The 20643-nt window shown below is 36.5% G+C and overlaps 1 protein-coding gene and 2 long non-coding RNA genes across 3 annotated transcripts; 2 read left to right on the top strand and 1 right to left on the bottom strand.

The window, feature by feature from the left end:
* Nucleotides 1-741: 741 nt before the first annotated feature.
* On the top strand, nt 742-2239 carry LOC134755213 (PAXIP1-associated glutamate-rich protein 1). The gene has a single exon (XM_063691735.1). It carries the CDS (start codon nt 787-789, stop codon nt 1234-1236), a length of 450 nt encoding a protein of 149 aa, XP_063547805.1. The 5' UTR covers nt 742-786; the 3' UTR covers nt 1237-2239.
* Nucleotides 2240-3333: 1094 nt separating this feature from the next.
* On the bottom strand, nt 3334-6967 carry LOC134755240 (uncharacterized). Its single transcript, XR_010129017.1, has 4 exons — nt 6760-6967; nt 5774-6387; nt 5022-5243; nt 3334-3902 (listed from the first exon to the last, which is right to left on the bottom strand). It is a non-coding gene; the product is annotated as an uncharacterized LOC134755240 (long non-coding RNA).
* Nucleotides 6968-10350: 3383 nt separating this feature from the next.
* Nucleotides 10351-19252, top strand: LOC134754672 (uncharacterized). The gene is made up of 2 exons (XR_010128960.1): nt 10351-11124; nt 17879-19252. It is a non-coding gene; the product is annotated as an uncharacterized LOC134754672 (long non-coding RNA).
* The last annotated feature ends 1391 nt before the right edge of the window (nt 19253-20643 follow it).

Below are 20643 nucleotides of genomic sequence, written 5' to 3' on the forward strand. Positions count from 1 at the left end.
TTTACGTTTATAGTTTCAATAAATAAAATGATGTTTCATTTATCATAATATCACTGGAAAATAAACGGAAAAGGCATGGTGCGTTACCATTATAGTTAAATATAATTGTTAGAATCAAGCTTCAGTTTAAATTGAATTTGAAAAACGCCTTAACAAATTAAGTCAAATGACCATCTTTATATTTGTATTTTCTTTATACATGACTTTTTACTTAAATTAATATATTTTTGTTATTTTCAACATTATTTTATGTGATTCTAGTTACCATGGAGTAGTTCTGAATCGATACCATCTAAATATTTAATAATTTGGTTACGCACTTCCGATAGACGCTACGGTAATGAGGTGTTTTTTTGCTAATATTAAATTTGTTAGTGCCCACGTCAATATACGTTTGTTGGTCACACCTGCAAAAATCTGCTGTATCCACACCCACACCACGCTGACTATGCTTTATTGCATACAGCTACAAATCTAGACGTTTATTATGAGTCTACTATACTGACTGATTCTAATTCTAGTTATATTTTGCTTAATTCTTCCTTTATTTTCTTTTTCAGCTTCTGTGAAATCTGTGGACACTTGTGTATAGCTAATGTTATGGTTATCAAAAGTCGCCTGAAAAACCTGAAAAGTCAAACAGTTCTTATCATTTTATCAACTTGGTAACAATAAACTGAACAAACACAAAGGTTGAAGGCGTTTTCTAGTCTTACCAAGCCTAAATACGTCAGAGTATAAAATAATTTGCTCACTTTTAACTCTTTTAAGGTAAATGAGCTGAACATGACTGAACTACAAGGAGATGATTGGGACTTACCTTGCTCAGACGACGAGCTCTCCAAAACGGGAACAACTATCGGCAAAAACTGGATCCTGGAGGCGTCGGAGCTAGAAGAACTATACAATAAAATAGATAAAAACGGCACTTTGCCTCTAGAATGGAAGTGTCCTGGTAGGCGAGCGCTTTCGCCTGTAAATATTAAAAAAGAAGCTAAAATTGAAGTACCACAGTCACCAGTAAAAGAAGAGAAGTCAGATTTTGACTTCATGGATGAGGTTAGTTCGCTAAGACTGCGGGTGAGACGGGAAGGGGAGGATACGTTACGGGGTTCAGCTAAGAAGAAGACAACATCATTTGATGGTATTCTGTCAAACATGATCAGGCACAAACGTATAGAGCAAATGGAGAAACAGGCGAACACGCCGACTGTGTCGGCTCCGAGCACCTCCTGACCTTTACCGAGTACTAGGAGCAGGCACAATCTTCGGAGGACATAGTCTTGTGTCACCAGAGTTTCTTTCAGTCATAAATATTAAAGATATATCTAAATGAAATAGTTGAAAGACAAATAGGGATCGGATACCGGTATTTTTTGTATAGGAAAGAAACCGGTATTTGTTCAATCTTTGTTAATTATTTCATTTTTAATAGTGCAATCTAATAATACAAAGTTGTTACCTAAAAACACAACTGAGATAAAACAGTTTGAAATATATGATTATTCCAAAGTTTTTGCAAAAAACCTGTTCCGATCCCTGGTTTGAGAGATTATTATCCTTCTTCTGCTATATTTTGTCCAGTATACCCATTAGTTTATCTCAACAATGTAAACCTCGCGTTAAGCTAAGAAAATGTAAAAATAAAATATGTTTAGTTCATAATATTGTCTTCGGTTACCGCGATAGTTACTCATGAAATAAAATTAAAAAAGTGAAAGTAAAATTAAATTTGTAATATATAAATTGAAATAAATTCAATATACGCGAAATAATCCGTTTTAATAGTTTTATTTCATGAAATACTTAGTTCATTGAGTCAGTATCACAGTGAACTCAAAGGTCTTAAGCACTATAGACGCTATTGGCGCTTAAGTCCTTTATGCCAATTTCAGCATTTTGAAAAATCCCAAAAACGGGATAAAAAACTGGCACCAACTGCCAGGTAAAAAAAAAATTGTCAATAGTTCTTAGTATACTCAAACTACCTCATACTTCAGGGGGCCATTGTCCTCTGGCATCACATAGCATGTTGGAAGTACAACTGGGCGTTATAAATTAGTTAATTACCCAGTGGGGAGAAAAGTACGCACATTTTATGAGTAGTATTTCTATAAATTTACTTTTAATCGTTTTAAATTTGGGGCTTTAATAAAGTTCCTAATATTAAAAATGTTTAATGTATTATAAAGATGGTGTATAATTAAATATGGATGTTATACAAAAATATTTAATAAATATAAATTTAATGAGGCGTTAAAGTCCAAACTCAAGGTTTGCCAGCGAGCGATGGAGCGCAGTATACTAGGTGTTCGCAGAACTGATAGAATCAGAAACACTCCAGAACTCGAGTTGTAGATGTAGGTGTCCAGACCACTAAGCTTAAGTGGGACTGGGCTGGGCATGTCTGCCGCATGCACTCTGAAAGGTGGGCCAAAATGGTTACCGAGTGGGACCCACGGAACACCATAGATGGTGCTGGCCGGGGTGCAGGCAGGCCGAAAAGGAGATGGCGGGACGACTTGGACGCATTTTATCCGGATTGGCGGGACACTACCAACAACAGGGTCGAGTGGAGGAAACGAGGGGAGGCCTTTGCCCAGCAGTGGGACACTAAATTAGGCTAGTAAAAAAAAAAAAGTATAAATTTATCTAGTCTATCTAGTATTAAGAGATATCAAAAAGCATTAATTACTTCGTTAAATAGTACAACATAACACTCTGATGTATGGGACTTCCTAGCAAGTATGTAATGTATAATACCTGTGACAGAAAGTCCCGATATCTACTTAAAACCGCATCAAAATCCGTTGCGTAGTTTTAAAGATCTAAGCATACATAGGTACAGCAGGAAGCGACTTTGTTTTTTATACTATGTAGTGATAATAAAATGTATTTACATTAAGAAGTAAAAATCTTGTCAGTTTTTACTAGCTTTTATTTAACTTACCCTGTTATAGTCTGTTAAACAACTTTGTCATTAGAAAGAGGCGCGAAATTCTAATTTCTAAGGGACGCGCGTTGAAATCGTGGATTTGCATGCTGTTGTACACAGCTGAAAAGGTGAAACAGACCACTGTTTACTTACATTAACACCTGTAAACGTTACCCTTTTTTTGCAAATAAAAATCATTGTATTGTATTGTATTGTAAAAAGCGCTTGTGATAATGAGGCCTAAGAGAAAGACATATTCTGGTATTGACAGTTTCATGTATAACAGCTCGAAGGTATTCAAAACATTTTCACGATTTGAAATTTCTCGATCTTCTTTAAACTTGCTTTGTAAACGTGTTGCTCGGCTGAGTTACAAAACTTACAAAAGCGTACTGACCAAAGAGCATATGTACTGACGAGAAAGCAGCCGAGCGCTAGCAACCGGGCGACATTAGTACTTGAGTGGCGCGATAGATGGCGCTGCAAGTTGATAAATTCCCTTAATTAGGGCTGAGTTACAAGGGTGTTATCTCATATGTGGTTCAAGCGGGAGGCAAGGATACCTAAATAACACTATTGATTCCTATTGTAAGTTTAATTTGTGCTAGCAATGATTTCAAAACCTTTTTAGACGGTAAAGTAAAATGCTTACACATTAGTTTGTATGCTTTAGGGCTTTTCTTAAAAGTTGATAGAGATAATATTTTTTCCTCCATAGAGAATCTACGTCTATGCTTTTTTTTTTCCTCCTTCAAAAACCGGCATTCTTGTAAATAGTTTGGCTGACTCCGACATGTGCTGAGCAAACTTCTCAAAACCTCTGCTAGCGGCAGCTTCCGTATTTGTAAAAGACGTAACTTAGTTTTGAGAACCTTTTGCCGCAATCTTCTTATTTCGTTTTCTTTCTGCCGTAGTTTTCGTGAGCACCTTGCTTCAGTTTTAGATTGTAAATACTCGAAGGTTTGGTCTGAAAAAAAAAAATAAGTTTATAATATTTTGTTATACTTACTTTCAACACTTAAAAAAAAAAAAACTTTTTTTTTAAAAGGGAACGGCCTTCACAAACCCAATCCACTGAAAAGCACAAAATAATTCATATACAAGATGTAACAAAAATAGTGGGGATCCGTTTGAGGGCATTATCAGTATCGTGTTCTGATTTGGAAAAATTTGAACCATATTTTTTTAAGCTCATCAAAGTTCCAAGAAATTAAACATAATCAATGTCTATTAGGTCCTTCAAGATGTTTCCAGAAAGAAAAATATACCGACAGCAGCGCCACCTACCGGGTCCATACATACATACCTACAAACATACAGAGTACTTAAAAATATGCCATGTGAACCCCTAAAATTATTTGAATAAATGAAAATTATTGTCCCATAGTTCTTAATTCGCTGACATAAGAGCTATGGGCAGGGGTCAGAAACCGGTATTTGCTCCATACAAAAATACCGGTATTATTACGTTCTTTTTCGTTTTTTTGTTTATAATTTCATTTTTAATGGGACGTTTTAATAATGCAAAATTGTTTCCCAAATACATGATTCAGTCCTACGTAATGAGCATAAAAAAATTCAAAATATTGGGCTATTTCGGGGTTTTAAAAAAACACCGGTTCCGAGCCCCACTGGCTATGGGACATATTTTTGAGTATGATGAGTGCATCCATATTTTAACACTTGACTGTACTAGGAGTGCTCCCGGTACTAGTTTTCTATACTCTTTTGTGGTGCGTGTGCCGAGACCGCTGCAGGAGACAATCAAGTGAGCCAACTTCTGGGCGAAGGGAGTTTTGGAGGTTCCTAGGCCAACTGCTGAATTCTACACAAGAGCACACGATTCAATGCACCCACGCCATTCTAGCGTCAAAATTGTGTTTAGATTTTAAGTACATATATGAAATTTATATGCATGTTAGTCTGTATTTATATGTTGTTGCCTAAATCAAATTTTCAAATAAATATATATACAAATACAGTACCGGAACCGGGAATTGAAACTCAGTACCGGGAGCATTCCCTAGTAGGTACCCGAAGAGAAATCGCAAAAGTAACAAATTGTAAGTATTAAAACATTTATTACCTGCATCAAATTTTGTGTGTGATCTTCGAGTATACTTTTCTCTTGACACTGTTATGCAAGTAGTTGAAGTAGATCCAGGAGGTACTGGATGTATGGTAGAGTCAACTGATAGCCCAGGCAAGTTTGTTATATCAACCAAAGGTCTTGATTGCAATGGTCCTCTTCGCAGTTGGCAGTAGCTGTGATCATTCTCCACTATAGTAGCAATAGTTTGCTGGAGCCCTGTAATTGATTGAAACAGTATTCTTAGAAAAGCAAACTACACAAGTGCAGAAATAGGACTGTTTACTACAACGCAGAGTTTAATACTATCTCAAACTGAAGGTGGGGTTCAAAAACTGATAAGAAAGTTGCATGTTATTTATGTGAGGCATAGTAATCAAATGCAAATTTTAAGTTGTTTTCTTATGTTTCCTGGTAGAATTGACTTTTAAATGATGATTTTGACTGATAAATATCTAATAACATTCATTTTGGATTGATTCCATTTTTCGAACCACAAGCGTAGCAAGTGGTTCAATTTTGTAATCTTAAGCACAAGAGGTTAAACAACAACTTTGCTCCCTTGTAAAACAAATAACTATTGATAATATATTGAGTAATAGTAATAGCCTTTATTTCATGCTTCTTTTTTTTTACAATTACATAAATTTCAATTATTATTGGTTTATTATTTGCATGTCGCTTGAGCGGAAAAGGCCTCCTCCAGTTTTTCCCATTCCTTCCTATCCTGTGCTGTTCTCCACTAGTACCTGTCGAAGTTCACTAGCTCGTCTCTCCATCTTTTATTTGGTCTTTTTTGTTTTCTCGTTATTCCTATTGGTGACCATTCTGTGACACGTTTAGTCCACCGGTTATCCATTGTTCGACATATATGGCCAGCCCAGGCCCATTTGTTCTTTTTTATTGCGTATATTGTATCTTTTACTCCAGTTTTCTCTCTTATGACTTCGTTTCTGATTCTGTCCTTAATTTTAATTTTTAACATTGACCGTTCCATAGCTCTGACAGATTTTCAGTTTATGAATATGTTTCTCAATGGGGCTCCAGGTTTGGGCACCGTAAGTTAAGGTAGGTAAGACAGCAGTATCAAATACCTATATAACTATTATGTAGTAGTATTAAACACCATAAATTAAAAAAATATATTTATTTTTCAAGTTAATGGTTGGCACTGCTGACCACACAAGACAACCTCCAGTGGTCTTGGAAATGCTTTAAAAATGGTGATCACATATCCTTTTGTTTCTGTAAATTCTTTTGTGGTCGCTTTCTTGTATATGGCTTCCAACAGCAGATAACCAAGCATCAAACAAATGCTGTTTCTCCGGGTTTGGAAATTTATGGATTGGGACACCATGTGCAACTGGAATTCAATTAAAAACATAAATCAGTTTACTTTATTCTTACAAACAGTCAATGTAATAAATAAAGAATTGGCTTGGTGTAGCTCTAATTTATTTACTTGGTAATAAATTTAAACAGCAAAATGAAGAATAAATATAAGTAACTGGCATTTGTCTTGATATTTTAGTTGGCGTCTTAAATTTGGGTATAAAATGTGAAGCCCTAGAAAGCTCTACTGAGAAATGTTGTGTCATGTACGGTACCACAAAAGCGTATTCATGTACCGGCCTTCTCAAACCTTGATAGTGTTTTACCGATTTGGGTCTTCGCAATACAATTAAACCATGAAAATATCAAACATACAAGTTAATAATAGCCAAAAGATACTTACCAAAAGCATCACAGCCAAAAACAACGCTTTCTCCGAAGTTAACTCATGTTAACCAACTCAGAAAAACGCAGCGATTAATAAACTTTTAAACAACTAATAATAAAACAACTAACAGAAAAACTTAACAACTCAAATTTCAAACAGTAAGAAATTACAGAAACTTTAATAATAAGCAAAATATTTCGAAAGTGCGCATCAACATCCGCAAAATTAGTTGAATGACAAATGTCAAGAAAATCAAACACAAGTAACACAACACAAACGGTTACAAACGTCAAAAGTTTTTTTTTTAAATATTATTGGCAGCTTCCTTCACCAGAAGGCGCTGGCGTCTATGGAATTTAGTAAAGTGTGAAGTGAGATGGAAGTGAGCCGCCCCCCAAGCAGAAAACGAGTATCTCAGTTTTGACAAATTTTTGAGGAGAGCAAAAAAACATAATTTGTCAATTTTGTTAGGTATTTTGTCTAAAATGCAACATTTGTTTATGCAATTATATGAAGGACGATAAAATTAAGCTTATACATAGTTTATTTTTTGATTTTCTTGTATATTAAACTTTGTACAGGAAAAAATGGTTTTGTGTAGATTAGCGCCCGAAAATCTCAGTAGCATTCTACACAAATTCAAGTATCTCGAGTTTAGCTTTGAAATAGCAAGCACTGAACTTTAGCTTCTTAAATACTTCACATATTTGGTTCTCCGCTCAATAACTTTTCCAATTTTCATGCCACCCTGAAGAAAATGGTATCAAATGAAAGCTAATAATATAACCTACCGAAAATCGTATATGTTTAGGGTTCCGTACCCAAAGGGTAAAAACGGGACCCTATTACTAAGACTCCGCTGTCCGTCAGTCCGTCTGTCACCATGCTGTATCTCATGATTCGTGATAGCTAGACAGTTGAAATTTTCACAGATGATGTATTTCTGTTGCCGCTATAACAACAAATACTAAAAAGTACGGAACCCTCCGTGCGCGAGTCCGACTCGCACTTGTCCGGTTTTTTTCTCTCTTGTCTGTTAGGTATAAAAATCCCTGTTAGACAAAAATCACTTCAAAAAATTATAGTAACTTTTGTATTAAAAAATCCTTTTCTTTAAAAAAACTGCCATCCTCGGACCTTCTGACACATGTTAATTGCTACCAATTTCATCGATTATATTAATTTCTAAAGATTATTATGTGATATGATGTCCCATTTCTTCAGTAAACACGTTTCAAGTCCTCGTAGATGGGTGGAGCAGGATTCAGTTCCCGAACTTTCCTTTTTTTACAGTCCCGTTTGACAGACGTGTTTGATAGGAATGAGGCTGATGCGTAGTGAGAGCTCGTGAATCCATAAAAAGCAATATTTGAAGATAAGCTCACACCGGTAGACCTAGTCCCAAATTAAGCAAAGCCTGTTCTATGGGTAGCTATTAGGCGACGATACACAAGCTTGTATAGATAAATACATACCTACTTAGGTACATAGATAACATCCATAAATCAGGAACATATAAGTATTCGTGAAGAACACACAAATAATTGCCTATACCGGGATTTCAACCTGGTCTTGCTTTGTAGGCGGGGTCAGTACCTTCTAGGCTAGGAGGCCGTTAAATTAATGTTCGTAGTTCAAAATGAAATTATGTTATTATTAACACACAAATTTACTTTACTTGTAACAATGTACCCTTTAATATATATGAAAATACAATAAATCTAGAATAGAGGTATAATAAAGGTAATGGGTGGATCTTGTGACTTGACAATTTAAAAGTGCTTGTTGTTAGGCCAATTTGAATAAAGAATATATTGAATACTGACTTTGATCTTGACAACTGAAAAGGTATTGTTATTTCTTATATGGCGTATATCCAATGCATTCTAGTGTTCTAAATTAATTTTTAACGAGCAGAAACGTCTGCGATCGATGCTATTAAGCTTAGAATAAATTTAAAAGTGGAAAAATTACTGCCTTGGGTGAGACTTGAACTCACGGCCTCTGGATAGATACTCCAGCGCTCTGCCAACTGAGCCACCAAGACCTCATCCATAGTCAGCAAATCTTCCCACTATATGGGTCTAGGGGACCCTAGCGACATCTACCGTAAGAGTGTTACACTTCTTAAACGGCCACCGAAATTCCAAGTCATATTGGAAATTCACCAGTTACGATGTGCTACCCATTCTAAATTAATTTTTAACGAGCAGAAACGTCTGCGATCGATGCTATTAAGCTTAGAATAAATTTAAAAGTGGAAAAATTACTGCCTTGGGTGAGACTTGAACTCACGGCCTCTGGATCCAGAGGCCGTGAGTTCAACACACTTCCACTTTTAAATTTATTCTAAGATTCTAGTGTTCAGTTTTCATTATTCAATACAGAATTTTTTTAAAGGTTTAACAACACTTTTTCTTTATAAAACTCACTTACAGATTCTTCACGTGTTAGCCTTTGACAAGAATATTGCCAAGCAAACTTGTTTTTGATGTATGCCTTTAAACAAGGTACTTACCTACTGTATAACTACATATAAGCACTGTTAGGAGACACTCGTTTTACGATTACAATAAACTAATTTGTAGTTGTAGAATGTAGTTATAGTTCAACGGTATAATTATTATTTTAACATATTATTAGTTTTAAATTACTACTCGTTCCCTTTCTCTAAAAACAAAGACAATATTCGTTTTGCCCATTGCCGTGTATCCGATGCATTCCAGCGTATTTTATGCATTTTTGTCGACAAATTTAGTACAATTCATAGTTTTAACTATACCTAATTATTTCTTGCACAACACTCTCACTCTTCACTTTGACTCGATTACAATAAAGTACTTACTGCTTAATGAACGCCTGATTCCTTTTGCATGGTAATGTACATCATATATTTTTTTTAGTTTTATCATTCTCTTATTTTAGAAGTTACAGGGGGGGGGGGGGGGGAGACACACACACATTTTACCACCTTGGAAGTGTCTCTCGCGCAAACTATTCAGTTTAGAAAAAAACGATATTAGAAACCTCAATATCATTCTTGATGACCTGTCCATAGATACCCCACACGTATGGGTTTGATAAAAAAAAATTTGAGTTTCAGTTCTAAGTATGGGGAACCCCAAAAAATTATGGTTTTTTAAATATTTTTGTGTGAAAATCTTAATGCGGTTCACAGAATGCATCTATATAGTATAGTTCTTATAGTTTCGGAAAAAAGTGGCTGTGATATACGGACGGACGGACAGACAGACAGACAGACAGACAGACATGACAAATCCATAAGGGTTCCGTTTTTTGCCATTTGGCAACGGAACCCTAAAAAGATACTTGGATTTTAAAACCGCCAATATTTTGAAAAATACACATTATTTCACAATTTTTTTTTCAGTGAAATGCGCCTGAAAGAGAAGATTCCGAAAATCCAAAAAAAAAACAGTTTTTGGAAATTTTTGAGATACTTGGTTTCTGCTTAGGGCAGCCGACCTGTTATACGTTCCTTCGTAAGAGAAGAATAGGAGGGTAGTTTATACCCGTTGTGGCCGTTGTAAGGTTTTTATGTACCTACCCGGCATAATTTATCAGCTTAAACATATTAACGGTAGAACGGTCCCGAAGTGGAAAAAGATAAAACAACAAGAATAAGAATTAGTGGAGTGTGTAACAAAATGGATAATCATCAGGACAAAGAAAATGTAAGACAAGTAAAAGAAAGCGAAAACAAGAGGAAAAAGCCCAAAATGCTAAGGATCCCTGTACCCCTGGCGCCTCTGCCACCTCTACCGGCCCAGTTGCTGAAGAAATTAATACTGAGGCCTCCAGTGAATACGTTATCTGGCGCCAAGGAACTCAATCATAATGTGGGCACAACTACAAATTTGTTATGCGTGGCTGGCCCAAGCAATTCAAAGCTCGAAAACGTTGTCATTAGACCAAAAAACGAAAGCGTTGTCATTAGACCAAAAAATCCCGTTCAAATTATATTTTTATCTCCTCGAGTTTCACGGGCCTATCTTATTATTATTGTTAGTTATTTTTTTATTTTTATTTTATTTTTATTTTATTGTATTTTTTTTTAAATTAACACAACTCGTAACAGCGCAACGGGGTTGAGCGCAACGGGCCTATAAATCCTATACTATTATTATTGTTAGTTATTTTTTTATTTTTTTTTAAATTGACACTAAACTCGTAACAGCGCAACGGGGTTGTGGAAACATCGATAATTTTGTTGCTTACCAAAAAGAGCCAAGTGACGTAATTATTATTAGCAGTGATGAGGAAATTGATTCGTCCGAAAAGGAAATACATATCACATCACTGATAAAGATGGCCTTGCTAATAAGAAGCGGATATCAGCATCAAGTACCCCTGATTTAGGTATGTAACAATACGTACTATTATTTATTCTGTGACAATACTAACAAATTAACAATGTACTCCTACTGTATTAGCGGAAGCCGCTCGACCCCAATTACAAAGAAATACCGCAAATCGATGTACAGGTTAGCCGTTTGGCACACGCATACTAAGAGGTCAAAACAAAATTTTTGATCCGCAGTTCCTAAAAAAATTTCCCTAGGGGGAGTGGTATATTATTTATTTGGATGGAAAAAATTTTTTTTTTTCCAAATATATAACATCATTACATTTCGGCCATTTTTTTAAAATTAAAACATAAAATAATTTTCGAAACATACCAAGTTTGGGCTCCTCCAGATACGATATGGCTGATTTTTTTTTGTACAATATACCACAAATGATACGTGATATCCTCATATCCAACCTCAAGAAAGCAATTTTGAAAATAATATCATTAACATTTTTTTTTAATTTTTCAATTTTACAAACTGACACAGTTCTACTTCAATACCTATTTTACGAGACTTATGGAACTGTACTGCAGATACGGTACATATTAATCATAAAATGATACGTAATATCCATATATCGAACGGGAAATACCTCTTTAACCCTTTAACTGCGCTTTTTCATCAGTTGGTATAGTTTGTTTAGTTTTTGACACAAAATATCAAATCCTACAGATACGATATACCTTATCGATTTTTCTTTGTACAATATACCACAAATGATACGTAATACTCATAAATATAGATACATAAACATCGGAGATAAGAGGGGGGAATGGTATTTTTTTCACATTTTCCTTCATAAGTCAATTTTTTTGTTGAATTAGGTAGTTTTTTTTTTTTTAAATCTTTATTTATTTATAGAGGGTTTTAAGTTTTAAACAAATGCCACCCTCATAGTGGCTCTCTAAAAAAAACTACAACAGACTAACTTTCACTATTTCTAAGTTGAATGATGTCTTTGACCATATTATAAAGAAGCCCAGCCTCTTCTGAGGCTGGACAAGCCAGGATACTATTGACCCTGCCGAGGTCATAGCACCTGACATTAAGCAGTCGACGCTGCGCAGCACCTCGGCGACATTCCATTGTAACATGAAACACGTCTTCAACTACTCCGCATAAATTACATTTGGGCGAGTCAACTTTACGCATCATAAACGCATAGCTATTTAAAGGAATGTGGCCAGATCGCAATCTAAGAGCAACAATTAAATTCTGCCTGTTCATCCTACAGAAAGAGAACCATGGAGCACGAGGGAGTGTGGGTTGGATCGTTTTATACCATATGCCCTTTGTGCGAGATCTTTCGTCAAAATATTCGGACCACATGTCAAAGCACATATTTTTGACCTTAAACAGGACATCAGAAAACCAAGGAACATTATGGCAATTGTCACCCATTTCGGATGCTTCCCTAGCCAACCGATCCACCACCTCGTTCCCCACAACACCGCAGTGAGAGGGAATCCACTGTAAAATAACTTTCTTTTTGGCAGCGCAGAGTTTAAGTACTAGACGAATTATTGTGTAAGCTACTGGAATGCCCCTAAAGACGTAAGTACAGCGGTTCAAATGTTGAAGAGTACATTTTGAATCCGTTAAAATTACAAATTTATTATGACTATTGATGCTGTCAATATATGATAGTGACTCTGCAATTGCGATCATTTCAATAGCCATTATCGAAATATTGTCCTTAATGTGTAGTTTAATTACTTCTCCGGTTTGCCAATCTAAGAACGCTGCTCCACTACCAATATCTGTTTTAGATCCGTCTGTAAATATCTTATAATACTCATGATAAGTGTCTGTAAGCATTGAATTGCATATACTTCGTAACTGAGAACCGTCGTACTTACGTTTAGCTTTATCGATTTTATCAACATTTGATATTAGACAGTTACTTAAATCTATATTAGTAACCCAGGTATCGAGTGAAAACATTTCTAACTGGTTACAACAGTATACCGGGGTGTCCTTAAACTCGTTAAATACAAGTCCAAGTAACGGTTTGGTTTTGTTACGCCAGTAAAGGTAATCAAAAGAGTTTTTCAAATCCGTCAGAAGTCCTGGTAGGGAATTTGTACATAGAGATTTAGATTTTAACAACATTTTACCTGCAAGATACCGTCTCCGAATTGCTAGCGGAGGTAAACTCAGTTCTGATTCCATCACATGGATAGGCGTACTTTTTATAAACCCTCCTATTATTCGTAAGCAAGTGTTTTGTAGTGTGTCTAACCTAGCTAAATTAGTTGCAGCGCTGTTTCCATATAAAAAACTTGCATAATCAAGCCTACTTCTTATCATTGCAATGTACAGACGCCTTAAATGAACTTGGTGCACTCCCCATCCCGCTCCCGCTAACACTTTAAATGTATTTATAAATTTAATAACTTTAACTTTAATTTCATTTATGTGTTTCCCCCATCGCAAGCCTCGGTCAAGCCAAAGGCCCAAGTATTTAACGGTATCCACAACTTCTAGTACTTGGTTGTTAATATTAATAGAAATGTTATCTTTTCTAAACCCCCTTTTAAACAAACAAACTTTACTTTTACTCTGAGAAATCTCTAGACCTATGTCTAAAAATAAAGTCTGTATCTTATCTAAAGCCTGCTGGATTCTAACTTCTCCCTCAGCAGGGTTTTTACAATGGCAATAAAGAACGTAATCATCAGCATATTGTGAAATGAATATCTCCTTCTCAAGGATTTTACAGATCTTCATAGTGGCTATGTTAAATAGTAATGGCGATAGCGGGTCCCCTTGGGCTAAACCGCGACCTGTCGATCTTTCTATAACTAAATCATCTAATTGTATTTTGAGGTATCTATGCTTCAAAAAATTCCAAAGGTAGTTGCATACTCTACGTCCTACTTTTAGTGAGTCCAGAGTAGAAATTAGCACTGTATTATCAATATTATTGTAGGCACTGTCAATATCTAAAAAGCAGCCCAAAGTTGATGATCCTTTTGCGAAGCCAATTTGAATCCTAGTAACTAGGACGCTTAAACTATCTAAGCATGATTTACATTTCCTAAACCCCATAGTATTTTCGGAGAACTCCTTATTACGCTCTAGAAGCCACTCGATTCTATGGTTGATAATTGCGTGAAAGATTTTGCATACACACGACATTAATGAAATAGGTCGTAATGATGATATTTGGCTCGGATCTCTGCCCGGTTTTGGAATAGGAATAATACCAATATCTTTCCATTGATTAGGGACAAATCCGTTAACGAAAAAGTTATTATATAGACACAACAATATCTTTTTGCCATTTTCTGGAAGATGTCTAATCATAGAGTATGAAATGTCATCACACCCAGGGGAGGTATCCTTGAGTTTAATGCACTTATTTAACTCCTGTATAGAGATATCAATATCAATGGGAGACTCATAATCCAAAAGCAACGGTGAGGGTGGGATGGCGTAATCTGGAGACAGTGAACATAGTAGTTCCTCAGCTAGTACTGGGTCAATGTACTGTCTAGGAGCTCTGTAGCCCTTCATCCAGGCCATTTTCCTCCACATCTCACTCGAAGTAGTACTTGCATCGACTGAAGAGCATAGATCTTGCCAACCCTTTCGAATAGCTCCACACAGATCATTATGGGCCTTAGAAGTCTTGTCCCGTAAAATATCTAGATTCCCTGGAGTAGGATTCCTACGAAACCTGGTTAACGCCAGCCTGCGTTTGGCTATAGCTTCCGATAGCTTTTGGTTCCAATAGGGTTTTGGCTTAAATGCTGACTTTACATTATTATTAAATGTATGATATGGGATATGTATATCTGCTACTTGATTAATGAGATGAATAAATTGGTTATAATTTTCTTGATGGTCACTACAGATCGTAAAATTTTTAAAGTGTTCTTGTAAACCTTCTTTATATTTTTGCCAATTAGCCTTTTTGAAATTTCTTTTCTTAACAGGGATGCTGAAATTGCATTGTTGTTTAGTTGAAAGTTTAATAAAAAAGTGATCACTACCTAATGTTTCATTAACTATTGACCAATTAAGGTCTAAAGCTATATCTGTGCTGGCCAAACTAATATCGGGAGAGGACTTTTGCAACACGCCGTCGGATAACCTCATCCAAGTCGTTTCTCCGCTGTTAAGTGTTAACAAGTCACTGTCCAAAATAGAATTATAAATTTGATTACCTCTTTGATCCGTCTTACACGACCAACTAGAGTGATGCCCGTTAAAGTCGCCAAGGACTAAGGTTTTCGGCTCACAATGACTAAAGACTTCATCCCAATCCGTTTGACTTGTATTTATTTTGCTAGGACAATAAATTGCAACAATGTTTTCAATTACTCGGCATTTTAAAAGCTTAACCTTCAGGAACTCGATACCTGCATTACCAATGACAACATTTGAAATTAGACATTGAATCGAGTTGTGTACGAGAATCATTACACCCCCGTAACCATCATGTCTATCCTTCCTGTAAACCTGATAACCATGAACTCTAACGCTATAATCTTTAGATAACCATGTTTCACTTACCACAGCAATATGAACTTTTTGTAATCTTAACAATTCTTGAAACGATTTAAGCTTGCCTAACAGACTCTGGGCATTCCATTGGATAATATTTAAACTAATGGAATTGCTAGAACTAGCCATAATTAACAAACTGTAAAAAACCTTTAACTATACTTGAGTCTGAAAAGAATCCTGCCGCCAGAATCACCAGCCATTCCACACATAATTTAATAACGCCTTGAATTTTATCTTGGATACTTATACTATTTAGGAAAATCACCTCCTTTACCCGTCTTAACAGCTCGTTAAATGTCGTTTTCCGATCGTTCTCGTTCTCGTGAGGTCCATTGACATTGTCACTTTGAGCGTTAATTTCTGCATTCCACTCTATCTTGGGAGGGTCAACAGCGGTTTTCTTCCTTTTCTCGTTTTTAGTTTGAATTTTTATTTTTTGTTCTGACGATCCAGGCTTGGAAGTACCAGGTACTGGATCCTGAACTTGATGATTCAGAATAGGATTGACTCTTCCTTCTGAAAGAACATTACTGTACGATAAAACACATGGCGATTTATCAGAGCCTGGTGGAGGACTATGCTTGACTGGAGGGAATGAGTGACTATTCATGTACGGATTTTCTTCCTCCAGTGGTCTTGGTATAGGGGCTGCGTAAAGGCTCAATGCCTTTCTGTATGTACAGTTGAATTCGGACATCAACTCCCGTAGCTTCCTCTCTTTCTGGTATACTGGGCAGATCTTCGCCATCGATATGTGGTTACCACGGCAGTTGACGCACACGAAAGTTGCAGTTACGCAGTTGGGATGATCGCCTCCGCATTTAGGGCACATAAATAATTTTGATGTACAATTTCTAACGCTATGACCAATTTTCCAGCATTTGAAACATTGGGTCACAGGGAGAACATAGGGCTCTACCTTAATTCGTAAGCCATCTACGTAAACGAAAGGTGGCAGCTTCGAGCACCTAAAGGATAGCCGTGCCACCTCACTCGGGCACCAATGGCCATCGCCTTTATCTCGACGGTTTAATCTTTTGACTGAAATGACTGTCTCAGTGCAAGACACTAACTTTAGTATATCTTCCTCGCAAAGATCAAGGTCTACGTTTCTGATGATGCCATAGCTCAGTCCAATCTCCATTGGTCTGTGCAAAACCCAACCTTGTTTAATAATGTTTTCACATTGAAATATTTGTTCCATATTTTCCTTGTCAATAAACTCCAGCCGAATTTTATAAGGGTTTAAATATTTTATTGCACAAATACCTTTAATGTTATTTTCTTTTAAAAAACGAGCCATGGCAAATTGTTTGGGTAGTTTTTCTTTATTCGAGATATACACCTGAAGGTTAGCTTTGTCGCTGTCATCTTGAGCCATTGTGATGTTTCTCTCCTTTTTCCTTTTCCTTTCCACTGTATTCCACTCTGGCTCTCCATCTTCACTCCCATTTTCCTTTTCTCTATGTCTTTTAATAGTTTGCCTGCTCATCTCCATCTCTATCAAATGTTCTTCATCATCACTTTTGTAATAGTCGGAATCATCATGGGAATCAGTCGGCAGTCTTACCTCCTGTCCCTGTGCCATATTTTTAATTTTGAGGCTATACGACGAAATAGACTTTGTCTTTGGGAATTTATCTGGCAAAATATTACTAGACGTAGCGTCTTGCCATTTCAGTGTTTGGCCGAGGACCAACTCAGAGTCCTGAGAATCAGTATCAGTATGTGGTAAACTAGAAAATGAGTTGCTAAGGGCAATACCCGCTTCCTTGTTATTTCCAGCAATCTTGCCATCTGTTTTAGACTTATATTCGCTAATGGGGATGCGGGATCTGGTCTTAAGGTCGATATCCGGCCTACATCTGCGGGCTGAAATATCGCGGCAGATATCGTTCCTGACAGTTACAAACGCAGCGGGAGACGGCGGGGTCCGAACTGGAGGGTCTGTTGACCCTCCAGGATCGCCGAGGGAATCATTCTCCATTTATAAAATTTTAGGTTCAGTAAGAATACCTACACAAATGGGAGAATAGATCTAGCTACACCAGGTGCTAATCTGATAAATTGAATAATTATATTTAAAAATTTTAAATATTCGCGTTTGACGTTGTCAATCGAATCCTTTAATCGAATTAGGTAGTTGTTTGGTTAACTTTTAATGTATACAGTTGCGGTTTTTTATAATTATATGACGTCACAGTTATAATTAAGAATTGAAATAAATACAATTTTATTTATTACAGAGCGAAGAAACTTGCGATCTGTAACTTCGTTACTTTACGAGGACTCGAGGAGGAAACGAACTGCATCTGGACGTTAATATTAAGGACAGTAATTTATGCTCAATGAAACTATATTTTTATTATGTTTTCTATCTAGCAAATTTCATCAATAGTCTACATTTCCTAATTTATGTAAAAAACATGTTATACCTAGTTGGTCAAGCAAATCTTGTCAGTTGAAAAAGGCGCGATATTCAAATTTTCTATGGGACGACATCCCTTCGCGCCTACATTTTTTAAATTTGCCGCCTTTTTCTACTGACAAGATTTGCTTGACCAACTATATAATATAATTTTAATAGTTAGTGATGTATACAGGTGCGGTTTTTTTTAAATTATATTACGTCACTAGCTATTGTTAAGAATTTAAATAAGGACTGACTTAAATATCCTGTAACTTCGCCACTTAATCGTCACTTTTTTTTAAATATATTATTTATTTTTTAAAATTATTTAAAATTTATTTCGAATTAAACAGAATAGTACAGAGAAAAAAAATGTAATAGAAGTATGAAGTGGCTGTTCATCTAAATTAAAAGGCTACTTTGTTTCACTCCCTGGAGTGAGGAAAGTCGCACTTTCGTCACTCCCTGGAGTGAGGAAAGTCGTACTTTCCTAACTCCAGGGAGTGACGAAAGTAGCTAGGCTTGTTTGATCTGCTGAGGTGAAAAATATTTTGAGACAATTGTTTGTTCCTTCGTATATGGCATTTATTTATTTCGATTTCTAATTTAAATAGTATAGTGTGTCTACTTGAAATAACACAAATTAAAATATTTGCATAGAAAGTAATTTTATTTGTTCTTATACTACGCAATTTATCCGGTTTGCATGTCAATGTCTCTTTCACTCTTATAAATTTCGGTATTTCGCCATAGCCTCCTTGCTATGAAGCCCCCTCCACACTCGTGCACGAATCGCGGCGCGAAGCCGCAAACGCAAGTGTGTAGTCTAGTTCGCTAATCAGCGAAATCGACTCCACACTCGCGTTCGCGGCTTCGCTCCGCGTAGTCTGGAGCGGGCTTGATGTGCCCACATGATGCCATAACCTGACCATGAAAGAATGCCCGGTCGGTGACAAAGCTTGGCACTATTTTCTCTTTCCTCTTATAGGAATCGCAATAAGACTATCTTTAGCGTAAAGAAAAAAGAAAAAATAAAAAATAGTGCGATGGTGAAATACCGAAATTTATAAGTGAAAGAGAATAAATCCTATGCTACCCAAATTTTGTATGAATAATTGAATATTCTTTCTCTTACCCCCGGTCGCTCGGTGGCGCGTCTATAACTACTTGTATATACTATGTCTATGTAGAAATAAATGTATTTTCTTTCTTTCTTCTTTCAATACAGCCAAACCAGTACCTATCTGTAGTGTCTGCGAATGCGACTTCGTAGATTTAAAAGTCGTTAGCTAACCCACGAGTCGAGTGCTTAAAAAGCGTTGCGTGTGTGACGCAACCATAAGTAAGAGCGAGAAAGAGATTCGCAAGAAGTCTGTCACACTAAAAAGGTTGGTGCTCATTACACCCTATCTCAGCTTGTCAATTTTGCTGTCACTCATCTACGCAGAATAATGTGTTCGCTGTTTTGAATTTCTTTCACATTAAAATGGCCCACATGTCCGTTCTAATAAGTTCCATCGTCTTGGGCACGTTCACTGTTATATCGCTCACCATAGCAGTGTACCATTTCGTCGGCGTAAAACAGAAACATGAGACACCACCGCCGGCCTCAGGAGACAACAAGGAAGGACCTCAAGAAAATCCAGATCCAGAGCCTCCAACAGGTGACGGTGATAGCAGGCGCATCCGGCATGGATATCGAAAAGAATTACCTAGCCAAAATAACAAGTGGGAGCTTGTTGACCAAAATGCCATAACTCGGAATTTTAGCTTGAAAATATTAGCTCACAGCTGGCAAGACAAGAATGTCTCAGGCACGGTGTATTGATTGGTGATGTAGTTTTTAGCTGCACGATGCTCGACAGTATCTCACTAAAGTTAGACCGTAAATCTGCAGCGATTTTGATAGCACAGGCAGTGCGTTATTTAAACGTCATAATTTGCACAGCCCATGCTATCAAAATCGCTGCAGTTATCTTGATCTAACACTACGCGTCAATTAATACAGTTAGAAAAATACTGGATTTTTATTTTGTACTCTATTTTTTGTCAGATTTCAATAAAATTTGGTGATTAAATAGAAATCCCTTCTATATTTTCAGCGAACCCATCTCCTAAAAAGTGTATGGTAGGTATTTCAGTAACTCAACAGAGACCGCCAAATTTTGTCAAAACCTGACAAAAAAAATTAAATAAAAATCGGCCCATTATATCCCTCTAGGCAGCAAGATGGCAGAAAGTGTAAGATCTAAAGGGCCCTCGATTCGCGCACGAATGTGGATCCACACTCGTGCGCGAATTGCGGCGGGAAGCCGCGAACGCGAGTGTGGTCTAGTTACCAGCTTACCAGCGAAATCGACTCCACACTCGCGTTCGCGGCTTCGCGCCGCGTAGTCTGGAGCGGGCCTAATAATCTTTAAGATCTTTTTAGTTTTTTTATAACTGTTTGTTGGGAGTTTTTTTTTATTATTAAATATTTTTTAACGGGCCTAATAATCTTTAAGATCTTTTTAGTTTTTTTATAACTGTTTGTTGGGAGTTTTTTTTTATTATTAAATATTTTTTAATCATTATGTGTACCAGAAGCTGTCCTTGTGTTGG

Source organism: Cydia strobilella, chromosome Z, assembly GCF_947568885.1.
Source record: "Cydia strobilella chromosome Z, ilCydStro3.1, whole genome shotgun sequence".
Taxonomy (NCBI): domain Eukaryota; kingdom Metazoa; phylum Arthropoda; class Insecta; order Lepidoptera; family Tortricidae; genus Cydia; species Cydia strobilella.

Coding starts and splice junctions, on each gene's coding strand:
- LOC134755213 (XM_063691735.1), top strand. CDS start 787: ATGACTGAACTACAAGGAGATGATTGGGACTTACCTTGCTCAGACGAC.